This window comes from Lepisosteus oculatus, chromosome 1 (genome assembly GCF_040954835.1).
Source record: "Lepisosteus oculatus isolate fLepOcu1 chromosome 1, fLepOcu1.hap2, whole genome shotgun sequence".
Taxonomy (NCBI): Eukaryota; Metazoa; Chordata; class Actinopteri; order Semionotiformes; family Lepisosteidae; genus Lepisosteus; species Lepisosteus oculatus.
In genome coordinates this window covers 33,791,538-33,814,530 of record NC_090696.1, presented here as the reverse complement: position 1 = coordinate 33,814,530, position 22,993 = coordinate 33,791,538, and the positions used below count along the sequence as shown (strand labels likewise).

General features: G+C 39.0%; 1 protein-coding gene across 3 annotated transcripts in view; it reads right to left on the bottom strand.

Moving 5' to 3' along the window:
- Positions 1-22,993, bottom strand: part of LOC102695132 (ADAMTS-like protein 1) — a 209,400-nt gene that overhangs the window by 20,708 nt on the left and 165,699 nt on the right. For all 3 annotated transcript variants that reach the window (XM_015345114.2, XM_015345115.2, XM_015345116.2), the window contains 9 exons: positions 19,059-19,170; positions 16,870-17,008; positions 16,276-16,326; positions 15,261-15,465; positions 12,309-12,456; positions 11,555-11,639; positions 4,245-4,528; positions 3,077-3,206; positions 2,346-2,556 (listed from right to left, as the gene is read on the bottom strand). In XM_015345114.2, coding sequence (XP_015200600.2) covers positions 2,346-2,556; positions 3,077-3,206; positions 4,245-4,528; positions 11,555-11,639; positions 12,309-12,456; positions 15,261-15,465; positions 16,276-16,326; positions 16,870-17,008; positions 19,059-19,170 — 1,365 coding nt within the window. The remainder of the gene's footprint in view (positions 1-2,345; positions 2,557-3,076; positions 3,207-4,244; positions 4,529-11,554; positions 11,640-12,308; positions 12,457-15,260; positions 15,466-16,275; positions 16,327-16,869; positions 17,009-19,058; positions 19,171-22,993) is intronic.

Genomic DNA, 22,993 nt, shown 5'->3' with positions numbered 1-22,993 from the left:
ATCCTCCAAAGGATGCTAACTGTGTGGTAAAGTACTGTAGAATCCACAACATGTGAAATGGAAAATGGCCATGACAAGTGAGTGTGTTGGAGGAATACTTGTGCAAGTCTTCATTCTCCTTTTACATACTCCGGATTGTGGAGGTAAGCTGAGATAGTTAATGACTGGAGATTCCAAACTGTACATAAAATGTAAAATAGCATGCTAACTCACAATTTCAAAGTTATTAATATACATGTAACTCTGACTCATTTTTGTGTCATTAGTATTTTAAATTAAATCAACCTGAATCCCACCAAATTCAACAGAAGTAAGGAGTTAATGTTAATGTAATCTATCTTATGTAGATAAGCCATATCGATTTTTTGCCACTCATCAACAAAAAGTACTCTATAATGTCAAATTGAAAAACAAATCCAGACATTTTACTAAATTAATTAAAAATAAAACACAGAAAATAATTGAATGCATAAGTATTCACCCCTTTGCTTTGACACACCTAAATTACCTCTGAAGTAACCAATGCTCTTCTCCAAGCCACATAATTACTTGACTGGAGTCCACCTGTGTGCAGTTGAGGTGTTTCACATGATTTCAGAATAAATACACCTGTGTCTGGGAGTTTCCCCACTTAGTGCGTTTCCAAGGAACATTCCAAGCAGATCCGAGAAAAGGTTCTTGAAAAATACCAGTCAGGGTAAGGATATAAGAACATTTCCAAGGCATTGAATATACCTCAAAGCACAGTGAAGTCCATCATTAAAAGGGTGAGAAAATATGGAACAACTGTGAATCTGCCCATAACTGTCCATCCTCCAAAACTCAGTGTCCAGGCAAGAAGAGCCATAGTAAAGGAGGTCACCAAGAGGCCTACGGCAACTCTAAACGAGTTACAGTTCTCCATGACAGAAATGGGATAAGCTGTGCATGAGACAACAATAGCTCACTCACATCATAAATCTGGCCTTTGATGAAAGCCTATGCTGAAAACTCATATCAGATCTCGGCTGGACTTTGCCCAAAGGCATGTGAGAGACTCAACAATTTGAAGGAAGATTCTATGGTCTGATGAAACCAAAATTGATACTTATACTTATGCATTAAATTATTTTCTGTTTTTTATTTTTAATTAAGTAAAACGTCGGGAATTTATTTTCACTTTGACATTATAGAGTACTTTGTGTTGATGGGTGGCAAAGCTATTCATTTAAATACACCATGGTTCCATGTTTTAACACAGTAAAATGTGGAAAAGGTCCAAGGGCGGTGAATACTTTTGCAAGGCACTGTAATTACAAATATAGTTGCACTAGTTTGTGTATATTCAGCTATAATTTTAACATTTCTAAAACTGTATATTTTCAATACACTGTAAAATCTGTATTTGACGCAATAAATCTGTACTCAAAATTAATGACATTTTTTATAAATGAGCTTTTAACAATCTTGTAAAAATCACCACATAATTCAAAAAAGATGTCATGCTTATGTTTCTCTTCATAGTTTATATTCTTGACAAAGCATGTTTTATATACACAACACTACTTGCCCAGGACAAAGAGGTTGTGTAGACATCATTATTCACTGCAGATTTATAGCCACAAACCCACCACAAAGTCCTGTTTGTATGCATTCTTTGACAGTCCCTGACTTGAATACACATGATTTCTCAATCATTATTTTGTCTCTCGCAGAGGCCACAAAACTGGAGCCCACACACATTGAAACATATCTGTCAGTAAGGCCAAATATGTTGGACACATTCAGGAACTAGAATGCATTTAAATCATGAAAAACAAGGTCGATTGTAAATGGAACCATTGTATTATTGTTATTTATATTAAAAACAACATAAATTGTTCTAAATAAATATACTTATGCCTGACAAGCCGATCATCAGTTTATGATGCACAGTGTTAATATCCCCTAGTTCTTTCCCCAACAGCAAAGCAATTCAAGTGTTCCCTGGAAATAAAATGCCTACTGACACAAAGTCCGGTGAATTTTGGACACAAACATTTGTCAGATTGATATATATATATAGTGAAAATATAAGAACTTCTGGCTAATCAAGGTCTAACACACACGTATATAACACTTCGCAAGAATGCAACAGTTCCTGTAAGTGAGGGTCAAGAATGTGTTCTGCTGAAATCTGCGATGCCTCCAATGTGAAGGAACAGTTACGCTCGTTATGTTTCATTTTGGAATTGACAAGAACCGATACTGGGTCACGCTGCTACCTACAAAGTGTAAGTACCTACTAACACTCTCACCTAGGGCATAGTAAGTTTGGTGTTATGTCAACTTCCAAGCATATTATCACAAAACGTTCAAAAACCTACCTGCTCCCAGTCCTGGGTCTCCCAGCTTGGAGGGCAGTCAAAGCGGTTACAGGCTTGCACTGGAGTGGGTTTCAGCAACCGACACTTGTCATCGCTCACAACGACAGTTTCATTGTTCTCCCTGGAAAGCAGGTGCTTACAGGCCACGCCGCGGGTCCTCAGCCCCACCCCGCAGGAAGCAGAACAGGAGCTCCAGGCCCCTGTCTCCCACCTGAGGGGCACAGGAAACCATAGTGAAATATGTAGGGCGTCAATAGTCACCGCTGATGGATCAACCAAAGTCAGTGTCAGGACAGGCATCCTGACTGGAAGCTGAGAAAAAAACTACAGTCCTTCCCCATGAATTCTGTGGTTATGATGCTTAAGGAAACCAAAACATCTGTATAGAATGGCCACAAGGAAGAGGAAAATCCAAATCTCACCGTTACATTTTTTTATCAAACAGGAGGCCTAGGTAAATGTTAAGTAGATTAGAAAGAGAAATAACTGGGCCTGGCCTTCTCATTAGGGGTTGAAACCAAACAGATCATGTAAATACAAAGTCTGAGATTCAACACCAGTCTCATTTAATGCTTAATAAATGACACAAAGATTCTGAGGCCCCTGGTTATGTAGGGACAATAACAGTGGAACGTTAACCTCCTTAATGAATCCTTCATATTCACACCCTGACATCTTTAAGATATACATCTTTAGATTTTGTTTCTTTGAGGGAATTATGATGTGGTCACCTGGGAGGGCAGGGCTCTGTTTTGCAGGTCTTGAGGAGCTGGGGGGGCCGTCGGTGACTCACACACATGTTCTCCTGCGTCACTTCTCGGGTCTGTTTATTCAGGCAGATCACCACTGCCTCCTGCAGCCCTGCACCAAGGACAACAGAACACCTTCCATACTGCTGTTAGTGTGCAAGGGGAAAAGTAATAGAAAACGCCTGACAAAAAACTATTTAAAACTATTCTGTATGGCAACCAAGTGCTGATGCAAAGCTGTTCAAATGATCAACTCAGCAGCCATATTACTTGCTACATCATTTGCTTGCCTCCTAGACAGGGGAAATATTAGAAAAATACAGAAATAATGGTTTGGAAAGAAACATAAAAAATGAGACTAAATTGTCCCTTTCTCTGTGACGCTGAGATGGAATGGCTGTAAGGCTCACTTTGTATACTGCTATTCCAGTGTAGTGAACGGTAACCAAATGGATCACATAAAAAATTCTACTCCTTTGTATTAATTCATTTATTTTCTCTGGCCTGTTCCAAAATATTATACAGGTTTCCCTCATCAACTGTGGAACTCATGAAGGTTTCATGAATTTGACACCATTGCTTCCCAGCGCGTGCTGGTGGAAGTGATAGGTAATGGCAGCGGTTCAAAATATTAAACCTTATAGTTCTTTTTACTGTCCAAAATCCCTGCCCATTTAGGTATAAAAACACAGTATATAAAACAGTCTGCATCCTGTGTTCAGGTGCAACTAGTACACAAAGAAAAGCTACAAACTGAACTAATAATAACGCCAAAGATCTTTCAGAATTTTCTAACTGTAAGAAGATTTGGGTTACAAATGTCCTCATTTTATGCAAGAATCTGTCAAATCAAGCAGTGAAAACTATATCTGTGGACAAAAGCTGCCTTACTCTTAGTGGAACTACAAATCTGCAAATTATTTTCAAAACAATACAGAGCTGCACAGTTTGTAATCATTTGAACACCAAAATGATTCATCTCCTCATTATCTGCACAGTACTTTACGTCAGAGCTTGTGTCCACAAATGTGCTTTGAGTTCTGCAAAAACAAGCAGTTGATTTGTTTGCATTTGATTCTGACACGTTTTAGTTTAATATTTTCCATCTCCTCTATGTTCAACACAAATAAGGGCATCAGCTGCACATCACCTCCCCCGCAGGACTCTGAGCATTCGGTGAAGCCCTCATACTCCCAGTCGTGAAGCTCTTCTTGCTCTACAAGATGGAAGGCTCCTTCCTCTTCTTCCTCGTCATTCCCGCAGGGTCTCCGGTAGCAGGGCTGCGTCTCTGGGGGTTTGGGGCCATCACATTCGTCGTCGGGTAGATCGGCCACTGTCTGGGAGAAAGACAGCAAGACCTGACAGCGGACCGCCCGCCTCTGCGTCCCTGCGCCACACGTCCTGCTGCAAGGGGACCAGGCCTCTGGGATGAACCTAGACACAAACACACAAACACAGTTCACAGCTGTCAAGTGGCACAGCAAACGCATTAAAAAGCTAGCCTGGGCCGACGTTTCCACATAACAGTAGAACACACTTGGTCTTTCACCAGCTAGCAAGAACCAGCTGTTGGTATTAATCCTTTGAAATGTTTATAAGATGATGAATACAACACATTTCACAAACACAAACAAACAGAAAGCATCTGGGTAACTCCTCACTGTTTTTCTTCTAGCTTTTAAGGCAAGGAAGGGGACCTAATTCCATCAAACATCTTAAAAATCAGATTGTTGCAAACTATGGTGAAATGAATTCCAAGGTGATCAGCATTTCTGTTCTTGAACAGGAATGCTATATCTATTGACACCTTGTCTGTTGTTATAACTAGAACTAGAATTTGGTTTTTCTCCAAGACATTCTTTAGTCTGCTCCTCATTAAACTTAGGCATCCTATTAACTTGTACATATGATAAGATATTAGCCATATCTTATCTAAATAGATCAAAATTTATCAGACAGATTTGGATCTATTTACAGTACAATTTAAGTGAAAATACTGTATAATAAAAACATTAGTCTTTACATTTTCCAGTCTTACCAGAAAAGACCATGTTTTCCCACAAGCATACCCAACATTTTAGTAGTAGTAAATACACAGAGATTCATAAATAGCATGTATTACATTATGTTTAATCTGAGAAATCAACTATATGCTTGCTTAAAAAAGACATCAAAGACATAAAAAGCTTAAGTGCAATAGAAATGGCAAGATTTTAAAAATGTTAACATTATACTGTACTGTAGCTAGCAACTGAGCTGCTTCCCATAAAAAATATTCTCCTTTTGGCAGGCTCTCACCTCCCACATCTTGGCTACTCTAATATGATCTTAATGCAATAAAGAAGTATTAATAAAATATAGTCCTCCCGTAGGTAATTTCACAGCTGTTCAGGATTAGCTGGGCTCCTTTATTGAATAAATTGCTCTAAAGTCTTTGGTACATCATGCCCGTTCCTTCACAACTCTTCTGAAAATGTAAAGATAAATCAAAGTTGTCAACTTTAACCTTTATGAAACTGACTTTGCACTATCACACTGCTTATCAGGTCTTAATAGGCCAGCACAAAGTCCGGAGAAGCCTTTAAACATACAGTATGTTAAGAAAATGTTTAGTTATCACTGAGAGAGGCTATCGGAGGCATACTGGTTGTACTGTATATGCTCATCTGATCGCAAAACTCAACCAATTCAACCAACAAAGAGGTGAGAAAGGTAAGTCTGGGGTTCGTGTTAGTCTGGCTCATGACTAAAACCAGTGAATTATTAAATACCAACACACGGTTTGAGGTGATTTTAAAGAGGAAAGTACATTTAGAAGAAAGGCTGTAAAAGTTTCACAAGGGGGTTGTGGCACGCAAAGGAGGGAATTCAAATGGAGAGAACAGTGAACGTAGGCTACCCTTGGCGTTTAGAGAGGGTGACTTGATTAATTTACAAAAAGTAAAGCCTGCTGTCACAAAACAGGAATGCCCACCCCCCACCTCACAAATGCCACAGTAATGTTGTCAATCCTGTGGGGATACAATATGTCACAGCACAGTTCAGTGAAGGTTTGAAAGAGATCAGAGATCTTTTCTGTAATGTAGAGGCCTCCTGGAGATCAGTTTAGGACAATGATCTCATAAGACAACAAGCAATTCTTCATAAGCCTTTACCTATCATGACCTCCAAATAATTCCCATGTACAGTATGAATTGGCTGTATCACTCTATCCCCCCATATAGCTGATGTGTGTTGAGAGTAGTGGTGCACTTTGGCTGCCATTGCATCATCCAAGTGGGGCTGCACATTGGTGGTGGAGGGGTGGAGGGGAGTCCCTGTTACCTCTAAAGCGCTTTGAGTGTCCAGAAAAGCACTATACTGTATAACTGAAAGAAATTATTCATTATTCATTATTCATTATTATTATCAAATATTTTTTTTTTAGTGGGGCTCCAATGTCTACCTGTGTTACAAGAAGTATAAATCCAGCAATCTCTCTATATGACCAAAGACTTACACCAAGTGGGGTTCTATTGCCTCTGGAGTTCAGATATATAAAGTAGATTCCTAAGAACATAGCTTTTTTATGGAAAACATTATGGGTTTCATTGTGGCTCCAGTGTTCTGGCGATCAGTTTATTTATATATCTGCATAGCTAGTGATCACAGACATAGGCTGAGTATACTTGTGTTGGGATATCCCCACTTTCTTTCTCAAGAGTATTGTGGTATTCACTGCAGCTTGACTGTAAAGGCTGTAGGAGGACTACATTTCTTGTGGTAGTGTAAACAATCAATGTCATGCCAACCACCCTTTGAATAGCAAAGCTTTTGAAAGCTCCTGTCTCGGTTAACCTTCCCAGGTTCCAAAGATGGATCTGAGTGACCGGACTTGGTCTAAGATGCTGGTGATGTCATATTATGTTAGCAACACATCCAAATTAAATATAAGGCAAGTCAATGGGAAATTATAATTCTTCCCCAAAACAAATATTATTTTAGCATAGTTAACTATAGATTATGTAGTCCTTCACATTCATGCGACAAATGAATGTATCAAATGATGGAAAAATTCAAATAACTTGATACTCAAAAGAAAGATGTATAATTTGCAGCACTATAATGGACACTCCTTTGCTTAATGTCTCTGTTAATCTGGCTCCAGTCTCAGAAGTAATTCTAATTCTAAAGAATTTCCTCTGTTTAAACTTCCTTTTATTAAGAATGTGCTTCCATGTGGCACACAGATATTGTTTTTGGCTTACAGTGTGAATGTATTGTATGCATGGTTATTTATGTGACATTCATGAAGATATGCTACTACAGAAAGAAAATAATGTATTTTGGCTTCAAGCATATATTTACCTAACACACAATACATATTGTAAAGAGGCATAGTTCCTTCAAGATAAAAAGAATAGTCCTGAAAGTGTTCTGAAACCAAACACACATCTACAAAGAATCCCAAATGGAGCACTGACATACAGTGTCCATTATCCCAAAACCCTGGTTGAAGTGAGAATAAAAATACAAACAGCAATGCGACAATCATAATCTAGACTCAACAAAGGTACTAACCATTCATTTGACTGTAGCACTGTATAGTTAAGTACATGTACTGTATTTCTGCATGCAAGAACAGCTGGGCAATCAAATCAAAATGAACCTCAAAGCTTAGATCACAATGCTCAATTTAGCTAATCACTAAAATGTATTACACTTCTTGCATGTTGGGAAAAACCCATGAAGTAACCAATTATGTGTAAAGGTACAGAACAAATGATGTCAAGAGTAAAATGAGCATTGTAATTAAAAAAAAAAAACTTTTATAAAGAATAAAGACCAAACAGGACTGATTTACAGTAAGCGTTCAGTGAGAAACAGTAGTCAGCATATTGAGCACACAGTAGTGTGAGCTTGGCTGGTCCAGGCAAGATGGCAGCTCTGGGCTAAACTACCTTTCCCAGGAAGATGAGCATAATCCTGGAGCAGGATACCCATAGGGTCACTTGGTAGCAATGTAGCGTAGTGCTAAACATTGCTGTCTCAGAGCACTGGGGTCCTGGGCTCAATTCCTGGAGATGCTATCTGCATGGAGGTTTTGTGTTCTTCCCATGTTGGTGTGGGTTGTGCTCTGGTTTCTTCCCACAGTCTAAAGACATACTGATAGGTTAAATGGCTTCTGGGTAAACTGGCTCTGGTGTGACTGTCTGTGTGTATTTGTCTCTGGCCTGTTGGACACCTTGTGCCCATGGCTTGCTGGAGTATGTTCCAGTTCCCACATGACACTGAATTGGAAGAAGAGATCTGAAAATCAATAGATGAAGTTACATATCTTATCCAAAAATTGCAACACTTTTGCATTATACAGTATGAACACAAAGGTATATTAAAAAAACCAACAAGGGGACATTATACAGCACATAACTATGGAAAAATAAAGCTGCAACATCATTACACAGACTGTAATAAACTACAGCTTTAATTGCCTTTAAACACAAGGAAATACAAATGATTAATTAATGTACTGTATATTACAGTCTGTGCTATGATGTTTCACAATCAGACAGTCATCCCACCTTAACCTTAATGGGTTCATTAAAATTCTGACACATTAAAATACAGACACACGTGCAATTCTATATCCTATTACCTGTAACTCGTTCATAGCTGGCAGCTGTTAGTTACAGGTAACTAACAGCTATTAGCTATTAGTTACAGGTAATAAGATATAAAATTGCATATGCAACATGTCCAGTTTATTGCAAGATAAAATTCAAAAACATTTCATGAAACAAGCATGAAAGAGGGGCATTTTCACATGCATCCGTTTCTCATATCTTTGAAGATTTATTCTTTTTTTGCCATTTTTGTGGATTTCGTATAAGCTGCAATTTTTCACACAAGGGTAATTACTTCACTCCTTACTGTTAATTTCTGTAGCAACAATTAGGAAAAAAAACCAATAAGCATTTAATCTGTGAGTATTTTTTGTTCTGATCTGTTATGCTTGATTAGATGGAAATGTGTGAGAATTATAAAATAAGATCACTTTATAAGCCATATACAATTTCTTGCATTAGGAATTTGTCTTTTTGCATACCCCAGCTTGCTCTCCATGAGACACACAGACAGGAAGAGAAGCTTGGGATCAGAGAACAGGGTCAGCCATTTATATGGCACCCCTGGAGCAGTTGGGGTTGAGGGCCTTGCTCAGGGGCCCAATGGAGTAGGATTACTCTGGCAGCTGTGGGATACAAACCAGCAACCTTCCAGCTACAGGTGCAGATCCTTAGCCACAGAGCTACCCCACCGCCCATTATAATGAACCCATTAATGTTAGGCTGGGTTGACTGTCTGAGTGTGAAAAAGTATGACAGATTCTTTCTGTGGGTTTCATTAGACACCTTTAAAGTGAATGCATGGTGTCCATGAATTTCTCAAAGTAATTTCCAGTCATTTATCACATATTTGTTGAGCTGGAGATGTGGCTTTAACATTGAAAGCAAGAAAGCAGAGAGTGTTCTTCTTTCTTCTTCAGGCTGGGATACAACAGACATTCTACAAGTGCTGTATAAATGATTGCTCAACAGAAAAGCTTTAATATTTGCATAGTGCAATTATCATGAGGCTCTCATATCCGAGACTGATTTTGAAAACATTTCCCGAACTTAACACTGACACTTGGGAAATTGTAGGTGGAACACCCATGAGCTCCTATAACCATTAGTTAAACAAAAAGATTCACAGTCTGTCACATATGACAGAAAAAGGATCTGTGCACAACACAAAGGTAGCACACAAAAAGAGAAGGCAATTAAAAGCATTTTTTTCCAGACACCTAGGAATGGAATGGCAAGAGTATTAGCTTCACAGTATTATTAATCTTGATCTCTGCAAAAGCAAATCCTTTTTTAAAAGCTTGTTTAAAAATTCTTGTTAAAGAGCACAGGGAAAATCAGTGAGTCTCACGCTTGAATTGCAAGACTCACAATTTGGACCTTGGATGTCCACGTTCCGTTCATAAAATCTCACATTCAACACTCACTTCTCATCCAATTTTCCAGACCTTGACAAATTCTAGAAATTTATGAACAAACCCATTGTGGATGCTAATTGCTGAGAAATGGAAAGAATGTTGGCTGCATATGTCAGCTGTCCTGGATACTTTATAAGAAGTCATCAAGTGGAGCTGGTATTATCATATGTTCATACTTTAGCTTGTTCAAATTCTTGAAGCGTTGTTTGTGGTGTATATTTCCACTTTATTCATTCTGATGTTTATTGGCAATCAGTAGGCTACAGTTTCCACGTGGTCTTTGTTTTAATGACATTAGAAGGGCACAGTCCGATTATATCATTAAATATAATGTTGTTAAAGAAGATTACTATTATTTTTAACATTTTATTAGCCATAAAATTGCATTTACAGTATATGCACTTATCCCAATGGCCCTCAATGTGCGTTACATAAAGAAGGGGCACACAGCAGGTCAGGCCGTCAAGTGAGAAATTGCTTCAACATCTGAATTAATGGGGGAAACTTGGGGAAGCCAGATTGTTCAAACCCAGAATGGAATTTAACCAACACACAGGAATTAACACCCCTACTCATTCAAATAGTGTCATGGTCAATGATCAAGTAGTCATGACCTTAGTTTAATGCATTATCTCACTTGAAGGATGGTACCTTCTATTGTATATTGAATTGTCTCCAGTCAATACTAGGAAATTATTTTGTAAAGTCTGGTCCAGAGGAAAGAGCAATATCTTCTGGTTGACCAATACCTCTTACAGCAACCTGGTCTTACTTACAGGTCTTACACCCTGGTACTGAGCAGGACCTATCTTGCATCGCTGTGATATCTGATTAGTTCTAGTTAGAAAGTGGTAATATCACCATCAATTTATGCATTGTATTAACTGTGATGTCCTAATTGTGTTTTCAAATCTTACACTTGGCGGTATTCTTGAATTACAACACTGTAGAAAGCAAATCTAACGTTTTTCTACAAAATTGCTAGAACAAAATTAAATACTTTAAATTTGCTATGTCTACAGCAGATATGAATGATATCGAGAGATACCATGGAGCTTGAATTCAAAGACACATCCTCATGTATTTAGGTACATACGTTTTTACTTTGGATTTATTTTTCCCCCCATTATCTGTAGTATCTCTCTCAGTAACAAAGTAAGGTTAATGTATGGTATGTAGTTTTTCTTTCTCACAAGGCTTGCAATCAGTCATGAGTCAAGCAAACTGATGAGATTAAAGATTTGAATATGATGATGCTGGGTATTAGACATATGAGAGATCACTTCATTAATCTGAACAAAGGATTCCTTATTCCGCATCATTGCACAACATCCAGAAAACCACAGATGACAAATTGACAAATTTCACAGCCTATACTTTAGTTTCTTAGGCTTGGCAGGCAGCTGTGAACAAGTTGCAGCCTGAGGGCCTGTACTCACGTAGGGTCCTCAGTCACAGCCTTCTCCTCCTCCAGCTCCTGGGCCTGTTTGAACCAGGGCAGCTTGGCTTCTACCGGAAGCTTCTCTGCAACACAGCACCTTCCAGGTCAGCAAGCCCTCAGACCTCAGCCTCTGCCACCAGCTATGTCACAAAAGGTTCCTCTCTCAAGGCCTTCAATGACTCACCTGGACAAAATTGTAGAACTTGTGGCATCTAAGCCACCACATCTACTGTAAGTTCCCTGAAGATTTTCACATGTGTTGCAGGTGGTCTAAGGTCAATCAACCTCCCCCTACCCTCCTGTCAGAGTCTACTGAGAAACACAATCACCTCTGAAGTGCAGCTCTACTTTGCACATCAGCTAGACGACATCTATTGACTGACACTGTCATGTAAAAAGGGGATGTGGCTTGCAAGAATTACCTCACAAAAATAAGGATATACCTGTGTCAAGCTTGCTCAGTTACATAGTACAAATTACACAGACCTTTGCAAATATGTGGGTACATATTCCCATCCTTGGTACATTTTCAGCACTAAACAAGGTCAGGCAAGCAGAGAGCACATTCCCATAGTAAGTTGTTTAAAGAAGACAAATGAGACAGCTGATGAGGTGTGTTCAAATGCAAACAGAAGCTGTTGACTGCTGTTAAAAAACGTGTGAGAATTACAATAGGTTTGGCAGGAGGGGGCCTCTCATTTCTGCTTCTCCACTACCGCTAGCTCGTTTTCTTTCTGGAAGAAGTGGCATACCTTTGGGTTTGTAGCAAGGAACAGGCACAATGCACTCCTCCTTTATGTGTGGCTTGGTCTTGGGGTTGCACCCTCCTGCATGAAGCCCTCGGTGGTCGATGCAGAGCACCACCCTGTACCGAAGTCCCTGGCCACATGTCACTGTGCACTGTGGAACAGAGGACACAGTCACAGCCCACACCTCCTCTGCTAGCATGGATAATCATGTCACTTTGCTCACAGAACAGGACAGCCTCTAAACATATCTCCCGTGCATTGGAATGAGTGAGCGTTTCTGCTGATTTCTGTAAATCTTCTACGTGCAGCAGCTACTAAAGCATAGACAAAGAGTCTGAAGAAGTCATATTACAAATCAGAGGCAGAACATCTTAAGGTGGCCTACGAGACCACCAGCAACATTGTGTGCCTTGCAAAACATAACACTGAAATTTGGAATACACTGTACCAACTTCAGCTCAAGACAATACGAAACAGTATTGTGCCTTTCTGAACATTCACAAAAATGTAAATATGTGTTAAACATGTAGAAATACAGCACACACAGCGTCATCGTCCTACTCTTAAACTAGAAAAAAAACAGGACAAGAAATATTCCTTCACATTGGCTGCCTCCATTTTTTTTGTACAACCTTTGCCAAGACAAGCATTTAATGGAAGTTCAGAATAAGGAATGTATAAGGTCAACAAAGTTCTAGGTTTTAACAGGCCACAAATCTAACTCGCAGGGTCTCAGGGTGCGATGGCAGGATGGGAAATTAATTTCACCGTGAAGCTGAAATGATAGAGACATCATAGGGTGATTTGTTTATATTCCACAAATGCTAAACATAGGAACATATGGAGTCCTGCACCTCTATCCCACACTCCTGTACAGTATATCTCATAAGTGCTTCTACTTCTTCACCCCCAGCTTGAAATCCTTCTATTTCACATCTTCTGACCAAAAAGATCCTATTTACCACACATACACAGTTACAGTGCTTTATGTTTCTAAACAACAACTTTTGGAGGTGTTTTTTTAACTTCTGTAGAACTTTATTTCATTAGTTGAAAAAAACAGATATTTGAATTATGAACAAAAATATATTAATTGTTTTCCTTTAAATCACAGAGGTTATAGGACATATTTTTAAATTGTCATTATCTGAATGCTCTTTTGCAACAGTTTAAATCTTTTTAAATCCATTGACAACTCAAAATATTTTCATATACTGTACTGTAAAAGTCCAAATTAAATTGTGGTCATTTAAGAATTGACATTTCTGTGACCTACCTATAACAGTAATTTATTTGCTCATATGTGATTTTTTTTTCTGTGATAGGGTTTACACTTTCAGGCTACACTGAAAACATTTAAATAAAAAATCTAATCATATAACATTTAGCAATAGCGAAGCATCATGGCCAACAAAACTGATTTAAAATATTTTGAAACTATTCAGAAATCATCAAATCTCAAAACAAAATCATAAACGCTGCTTCAAATTACATCATAATCAACATATCTGAAAAAAATAAAACAGTAAACACACAACAAGACTTGCCAAGTAAATTTAAACTTATTTTCTCCTTTCTTTTGTCATTCTGGCACTATGCTAAAAATAATATTTACACCTTTTATTCATTTATTCTGTGTGCACAATCAATTCTCTGTATATTGGTATTTTGACAAGCAATTAAAGTAAAAGCTCAACTCAGTAGAAAGATTATACATGACACAGAAATCGGAATAGTTTAGGAGACCTTGGCTTTGACAGTCACAAACGTGCAAATACATAGTGAATTATTTTCTCTGTGGGAACATGTTCTGAATCTGTCTTTTCCCTTGCTTAAAGAGTAGTCATAGACGAGAGGTGATGTGAAAAAAGAGTCACACTGTTTTGCTTAGAGGACACAGACCGAATACAGAGCAAATACAGCTGTGGACACAATGAGGAGGTTTTAAACAATTAATAATAGATCAAAATGGAAACATGATTCATGAAATGACAATATGCTAAAAGAGAGAAAGGTATTAAAACTGAGACATTCCTTCTCTGTTATGAAGAAAATTGAACAATATTTCATATTTACATCTCATTCTGACATTTGCTTATATCTACTCCAGTCATTTAATTAATAATCCTTCTTTAGAATACATAGAAACACACAATACTATTACATAGTGTAAATAGATTAATTTGTTATTAGTGATGAACATACTAATAAAACTACAATAGAATCCTACATTTTATGAAAATTAAAGGTATCAAACTGAAAAAAAAATTACCATCCATTCAAACTCCACCTAGTACAGTAAGTACTCAAACTAGAGTCACTTCCAGAAATACAGGGCCAGAAACACTCCATTTAGATGGTAAACAGCTTCTTTACAGGGCACACAAGCTAGAGAAACCAATTAATCAACACACACAGAGCATGTGCAAACTCGATCCATAAGGTGCTCCAACCCAGAATCAAACCTACAGTAGGACTCAAGAGCTATGAGGCAGCAGCACTAACTCTCACATCACCGTGCCAACCACATAAATTGTGAAGGCAATATCTTATTTGTTTTTCCTTGAGGTTTAGGGGGAGTGGTAAACATATCAAATTTACTTAAGCCCAAGATAATGGAGAACCTTAACTCAAATGACGAGTTGTTACATGGTAAAGCTTATTTTGCAAAGATAAAAAACAAAAAAGTCTCTGTTGTTTTGATTTGCTTTTGTACAATGTAGTTGGCTCAATCACGCACAGAAAACAAGCGCCTGAGAGTGCCTGTACTTTAGCTAGCAATATACAGCCTGTGCCCTGGGGTGTTATACTGTTTCTCGGTTTGGTGAAATCACCACTGTTTAAAAAGAGGAGAAAGTGATTCAGTAATTAACGAGTTCAGTTAACTACCAGGACACAGATGGAGTGAAGACCCTCTGTCCCTTGGCATCACAGAGGCTCCTAAAAAGGACTTACAGGTGACCACTCTTGCGCCAGCCACTTTGGGCAGTCAAAGATGTTGCAGGGCTGGATGATGGGCATCCTGGGGGAGTACAGACACTTCCATTCGTCGGCAGTGGTGACGGTGCCCTGGATGTCCTCCTCCACACAGGACACTGAGCGGCTCTGGATCCCCCCGCCACAGGACATGGAACAGGCTGTCCAGGGGCTGCTCTCCCACCTGAGGACACAGGTCTTCCACACGGTCAAACAAACTTACTGGCGAATACAGGGACAACGAGCGGCGGACATGCACGTTCCCTCACAATTTGAGCCATTGCTTAGAAACACACAAAGGTGCGGTTCTATGTAGCGTCACTACTGCAGAGTAACTGCTAGTGTTCCAGCTCGTAACAGGGCCCCAGAGAGGTTCCAGCTGTAAAAGCACACATTCAGTTGAGTGGTACAGCAGTACCCAGACATCACTGGGTTGATAACTAACTATTTAGCCAGCTTGCTGTTAGTGGGAATCCACAAACTGTGCACCAGAACTGCCCAAGTGGTGCTTAAATCAGATAGGATGTCCTCAGCTTACAAACAGCAGCTCTTGTGGCTTGCTGGGCACTGTGTAAGCTCACAGTTGGAGCTGCATCAAACCTTACTCAGGGCCAGCTCTCCCATAAGGACTGTGTGCTTCTTGACCTCTGAGATGTCTGTTGTTGTTGAGGTTAATATATTATAGGTCAGCATTGTTGTTGAAAGACATTTGGCAATTACAAATTGGGAGGGTACAAAAAGATGCATACAGTAAATGGAAAAGAAAACATTTGATATAGATTAAGATGCTTCCTTTCCTCTCTTCTTCCGGCCCTACGATACCAGAATCTTGTGTGTGTGAGTTAACGATGGGTTTTTCTAAGAGTTCCTCTTTGTTGTTAATGTAACAGAAGTTTTCATTCAGTAGGCCTTTCTGTGTGTTGTGTTTTCTTTGATAACAAGACCTTTCACATTTAGCTCATGATGTTCGCCTTGCTTTCACTGCCATACGTACCGAGGTAAAGGGTGGTAGAGGTCGTAGGGCATGATTTGTTTGTAGCCATCGCTGTTAGGAACAAAATCTCTCTCAGTAAAAGTTAAACAGAACAATGAACACTCAATTTTGAAAAGGCATAACAGAGGATGTCACTGTTCTAAATACACATAAACAGATCCACTACGTAAGAGTATAAGAAATTAATTAAATTGTATACAGATGGGATTGCTAATGCAGTATCGCAGAAATCTTGGTTTGCTCATTTACTTGAAAAGGTTTCATCCAGGCAGCTTTAATTGCTATTAGAGTAGAATTAAAATATTTCATTGCTACAATGTTAATTCTGTTATTTCCGCTTATTTAAGCTTATCTGTTGCAACATTTAAAAAGGACAATAATCTAAAAATATGTTTTTTGCCTTTCTTCATCAGGCAGAATCAGGCAGTTTCAGCACCTGATATGCAGCCCTCATCTGAGTTCTGATCACCTGTCACAGCATAAGCACCGTGGATCCTGTCTGTTTCCACACACATGGCCAATTTGTCCCATTTTTCTTTGCAGGTCTCACAATGTTCCCTTTTTCTCCCCACTAGATGTTGTGAAAGCACCCACCTAGCAGGACAGGGGTCCATGTTGCACTCTCGCAGCTTCGGCTTGGGTTTGACATTTTCAGGGTAGTAGTGGCAATACTGGTCCACCACCACCCGGCCACTGCGCAGGTCAAAGCACTCTGCCGAGGTCAGCTGGTATCCTGAAGCCACATTCGGGGCAGGAGAAAAGAACGCCCAGCAGTATTGAACGAGGTGCTTGCCAATGACAACCAATCAAAAACATTAATAAAACCTGGGCATGCTTGTCTCCATTATCATTTATTATAATTTATTAAATGCTCTCAATGATACAGCCTGTTGGCAGGACACTATTCAGGTTTATTTGCTCAGAAATGAGCCACAGCTCATCCTTAAGGACAACTAAATTGTTATGAAGGAGGGAAGCCTTACTTATTCATAAGAAATATAATTTCATGATTCAGTTGATGCATTTGCTGTTTGTCATTTTTTGTGATCCTCAGTGCTTTGTCAACCAATATGGTGAATATTTTTATACACTTACAAGGGTATAAGGTAGGTTAAGAATGAATCAGAATTGTTGAACTTCAAATGAAAATCGATAAAGTACAGATACAGCTACTGATTACGTTTGATTTAACCAATGCCTCATCCTTTAATCATTCCATTTTTTTCTTAAATAATTTAACAATAACACTCCTGGGCCCTTGTTGAGCCACGCTACTGGAGGAGTGGTAACTGGAAAGCCAGCCAATCCTTAACTCCACCCAAACTTCAGGTTTTCTTGGTATTTTAATTGAACTATATTACTCACTCGGTCAGAATTAATCCTTTTCTGAAAGCATTTAAAATTTCACTTATTGAACGTCTAGAAAAGTCAGTGAGTTGAAGATCTCATAGATTAAAACTTGGCTCAATTGCTTGAACACGTTTAAAGTAACCCTTAGTTCTTGATTCGTCAAACAAAAAAAAACATTACCTTCGAGTGATGTACAAAAAGGGTATTCAAATGCAAAAAGAGACGATGACTTATTCCTAGCAAATGATATTGCATAAAAGCCTACTTAGCTGCACTACAAACAATACTCCAGTAGCTAAGAGTATAGGATAGATCTGTATCCCAGGCCAACAAAGTTTTAAAAAACTAAAAAACACAAAGTTATTGTAATGCTTACGGCCGACAGGTACTGTGTAAGAGCCGGCTTACCAGAGCGGTGACATCACCGCCCTTCCCTGTAATAGCAGGACCACAGCCCCTGGGCTGTGGAGAGATCTCTCTTTAGCTCACCGGGCTGGGTCCGTGTTGAGTGACGCGGGAGTCCTGGGTTCGAGCCCCCGACGGTGCGGGGCTGACCTAATGCGGCAAGGGCGCCCGCCTGAACCCCCGTTGCGTTTCATTATACTTTACTAATATACTTCATATAATAAAGAGATTTCAGAAAAAGGGATCCATGAATCAAACACTCTAACCACACTAATGAAGTAATGATCCCACACTTGTTACTTGCAAACAACAAGGCTCTCTGCATGTACAGTATAAAAAAGCAGCTGGGCACAATGACAACTGGGAGAGGAGTACAAGTTCTCAACAGACATGATTGTTATTTATTTTCAAAGTTGGCAATTCAATTATTAATAACCTAGTGCCAATTTAACTCTGAAGCAAATGCTTTGTGATCCATTCTGAAATTAATTTAAACAATTCATCTCCATTAAATTGGACAACGAATACAACCTATATATTGTATGTGTTTGTACAGTACACTAATTGTGTACTCATTGTATAATTTAATCATTCTTTTTTAAAATTAAAATGCATTTCCAATCTAATTTTGACATAATGGCAAAGTCTGCTTTTCTGGCAGGCACACTTTCTATTGTGCTTTCAGTTTTCTATGTTTTATGTTGTTTATGTTTAAGTCAGACAGTTTGCAAAGACAATGCAGCTAATCTCAAAACCTTGAGACAAAGCAATGCAGTACATTGTACTATAGGATATATAGGCAACTATATTATGACCCACAGTTTTAGAGGATAGTCTTCAGGAGCTCCAAATAACAAATGGTGTAAACAATAGCTTAAATACTGACTTACAGTAAATCCCCAAAAAGGGGAATCACAATTTAACAACTGGGAGAAGCAAGAGCATACAGTAATGTTGAGGAGTGTGAAGGTATACACTGTACTGGAGTTAAAATTTCACAGCCATTAGTGGTGAAGACAGTTTCTTACCCCCACCACAAGTGACTGAACATGGGAAGAAATCGGTCTCCCTCCAGCGATGTATAATAGGCTGGTAAAAGATGAACTGAACCACACTGTCTGATGCGCTGACGTAACTGATCTGAAACACCAATGACAAGACATTACCGTAAATCATATTTTCCACGCAAAGAACTGCTGCATTATGACTTTTCTCTTGGATTTCTTTCATGGGAAAAGGTATTGAAAATAAGGATGCTTTGAAAAGGTCTTTGCCTGATCTGAAAAAAAAAAACAAAACAAATGAGACTACTGGAGGTCCAGTGTTCGTTCCAGTGTTAGAGAAAAGAGCATGTGACTGAGAAGTTCCTGGGTCAGATCCCTGTTGATTCAAAGCTGTATCCACCTGATCAAGAAAAAGAGTGTTCTTCTACTACTGGAAGACATACTGTATACAGCAGAATTGTTTGTTCACCACCTATATGATGGTACTTGCCTTGAATTTAAGTGTTTATTAACTAAGTACTTGTTATAACGAGCAAACAACATAACTGTTGTGACTATTGTCCATGAAGAATGCACATTACTTTCAGATTGTTAGATACAGTATCATAATAGTATTATAAAAACAGATTATACATCCGTACAACCCTGTTCTGATTTCTCTGTTCCTCGTTTTTGCTTTTATATTTTTAACACAAGAGATGACACAGAGTATTGCGTCATCCTTAAAGGTTTGATGCTAGAAATGTTTTGAAGTTTGTTGTTCTCTACGCAGTATTGACAATGCCTTTAGTTTGCATATTTAGTTGCTTTTGAAATATTTTGACACTCCAATCCTGATGTGTATTGCAGAGCTCTGAAGAACTTACAGAACCCAAACTTACCCCAGACCACACATCTGGCTTTGAAGACGTTAAAAGAGCCCATAAGCAAGACCAGGCCCAGGCTGGAGAGCGCTGGTTAAGACAATCAGCGTTCTTTTTCTAAGTGCATTTTCAGCACAGGGAGAGAGCCTGCACACTGGAATGAAGAACCTTGGAAGGGACACAGGCAGCAACTAAAAATGCCTACATTCTTCTTTAAAAGAAAACAACATGAGGGACTCCCAGTGGCTCAATGCCACAGTGGTGGCTCGATCAAGAGAGCAGAAACATGGTGCCTGGTCGTTATTTCAAAAGATGAAATAACATTTCACCTGAGGGCACTTTTTCTGCTTTTTATTCCTCAGTATGTAGACCACTAAAAAGAGCAACTTGTTGGCCATGAAGCCAGGCATCCCTTCCCCCAGTTACCTTCCTCACCAGCTGCAACTGCAAACACAGCACTTTCCTGTGAGGACTAGGCCTGGGAACTCCCATGGCCATTTGATACACAGTGCCACTTGCTCAGGGATCTCATTGTGGGTTGAAAACTGATCTTTTTTATGTTAAAGCCATCAGCGCAAAAACCATGACAGCAACTGAGAGATGGAGAACGAGTTAGCCCTGCTTGACCCTGCCCTGCTGTGCTGCTGGAAAGAAGCCGCAGGTCTACCTTGCATACTGTCAGCCTGCTTCTGGGTGTCAAGGGAGATGATTCTATTAACCTTCTACAAAAATGTCTACCTTTGCAGGCTACCAGGCTCATTGACGTCATGATAACGGCCTGTGCGCATTTGGGTATCTGAGGCAGCGATACTTGCTGGGTTTTATTATTTTATGGTTCTTGTACTCCAGTCAACTGGGTGTCAAGGGACACTATTTTACCCTCTCACCCAGTGAATTGCTGGAGTCCAGAGCTTCTCTGCATGACTTTCTTCCCTCATCTAAAATGAGTGAAGAACTCTCACAACGACCTTCAAATGGGGCAGGGAATTAGACAAGCTGGTAGTCCTGATTGGGAGGTGGTCTAGGAAAACACTTTCTCTTCCTCCAAATTCCAAGCACATGTGCTAACCCATTTCATAACTGCACCTGGTAGGCAAGCCACATTAAATTGGCAGTGCTGGTCAAATACACTCAAGGTGTGGTCAGTACCTTCTGAGGATACTTTTCTGAAGGCACTGTGATAAATTTGGGGAGTATGTGATTAACATGTGACTAGAAAGACTGAGACGCTAACCTTTCAAATGCTCTTGCTCAGCGACATTTCTCAAATTTACGTTGCTGGGTGTAGACTGAGGTAACCGTAAATGGCATTTGCCTGTGATGTTTTGCACAAATTGCACTTGTGGAAAAAAACTAAAAATTATTCAATTTTGCTCATGCAAAAATTGTGAGTGAGCAGATTTGCACTTTCTCATTTCAGAACATGTTTATTTAGTGTGAAAGAATGGTTAGGGCTGTGGACTCAAAACTAAAAATTTCTGGGTTCAAGTACCAGGTGAGGCTCTGCTGAAGCACACTTGAGCAAAGCATTTTATTCTGATTACTCCAGCTATGTAAATGAGCAGAAATCGAAGTCAATTTGGATAAAATCAACATCCAAATAAATTAAATGAGCTACCCCTTTCCTCCTTGTACATAGTGTTTCTATTAAAAAAATGAATAAAAACATTTGTCCAAAAATCCATCCAAGATGTTCCCAGGGAAGATGGAGAGCATTGTTTTTTTCATTCTTTCTAACACAAATTACATGTGAAACTCAATTAAGGAAATCCCCAAAAGCCTGGTCACAATTTAGCTGGCAAATATATTTCTTACTCCACTGAATGATAAGACCACATTTTTGCAAAGAAAAGGAACACATGAGGCCAGGATGAATTCATTTCCCAGACCTCAATGTCACTTCTTTAATCGCACTAATGGAGGCCAATGAATAAAGCCAATCCACGTGGATGGCTCAAACGTGCCTCAGCTATATTACCTTCTGTGATTTTTTCATGGATATCAGCTTGTGCGATTCTATCTAAAAATACATATAGATGCAGATGTCTAGACTAGTATTAACTCCTTCCGCCAGCCACGGCCCAATGAATAGCCCTTGTGAAGGCTGTGTAGCAATGACTCCGGAAGAACCAGCCCATCGAATTTAGAACTTTTTCAAACTCTTTATTTTTCAGTTTTGAAGATAAACTGCACTTCAAAATTTGCAGTCCTCCAAAGACTTCAAACGTTTTTCCATAGTATACTGCTTTTATTCTATTTTTGCCAGTTAGATATTTAAAAATGTTGGAACTGGTGGAATTCTGATTCCCATTAAATAGCTTTGTTTATGCAGAATCCATTCGTGGCAAAGCTGCTGCAAAAAGGCTGGCTTTAGTTCTCCAGCATGACAAAATCTAGTGTTCTTTTGGACTTTCTGTGGTAACTGTAATACAATAATGAAAGAACAGCAGGATAACAAGCAAAACCCACAAAACCTCTTCATAACATATTCAGATTAATGTAGCTTTGACAGCTTTGACAGCTATTGGCCCTTAATTTAAAGATGATAACTTCAAGTTATTTTATCTGTGTTTAAGTATTATCAGCTTTGCCTTTTTAAAGAAAAAGATAAAGAATGCTGTTTGAGAGGTCTGTCCAAGGTAATGAAATTACTGCAGTAAGCGATAAGGTCCATTCAGGCTGCTCATCTGTCAAGTTTGGAAGTGTGACACTCAAAAAAACAAAAACAAAAAACAACTTCCATAAGATACAAACACCTCTAGCATTAGCTGCATCCTTGCCATATCTATGGACATTACTTACTGTTTTAAAGACTGGACACAGCATGTATAGTATACGGTTCTCTCCCATGCACTCAGTTACAACAGAGGGAGAGAACAATATTGTTCATTCTTCTTGGATTCTTATCACTGAAGAGATTACTTTCATATGTTGTGTTACATACAAAAGACTGATTTCTCAGTGTACCAATGTGTACACCTATTACTCTGAAAGCTGCTGTGTGAATGAATGCAGCCTACTAAACTGGTAATTCAGCTATATACAGTACACTAACATGATACAGCCTTCTAATCCAAACAACCTTTCTATCATAAG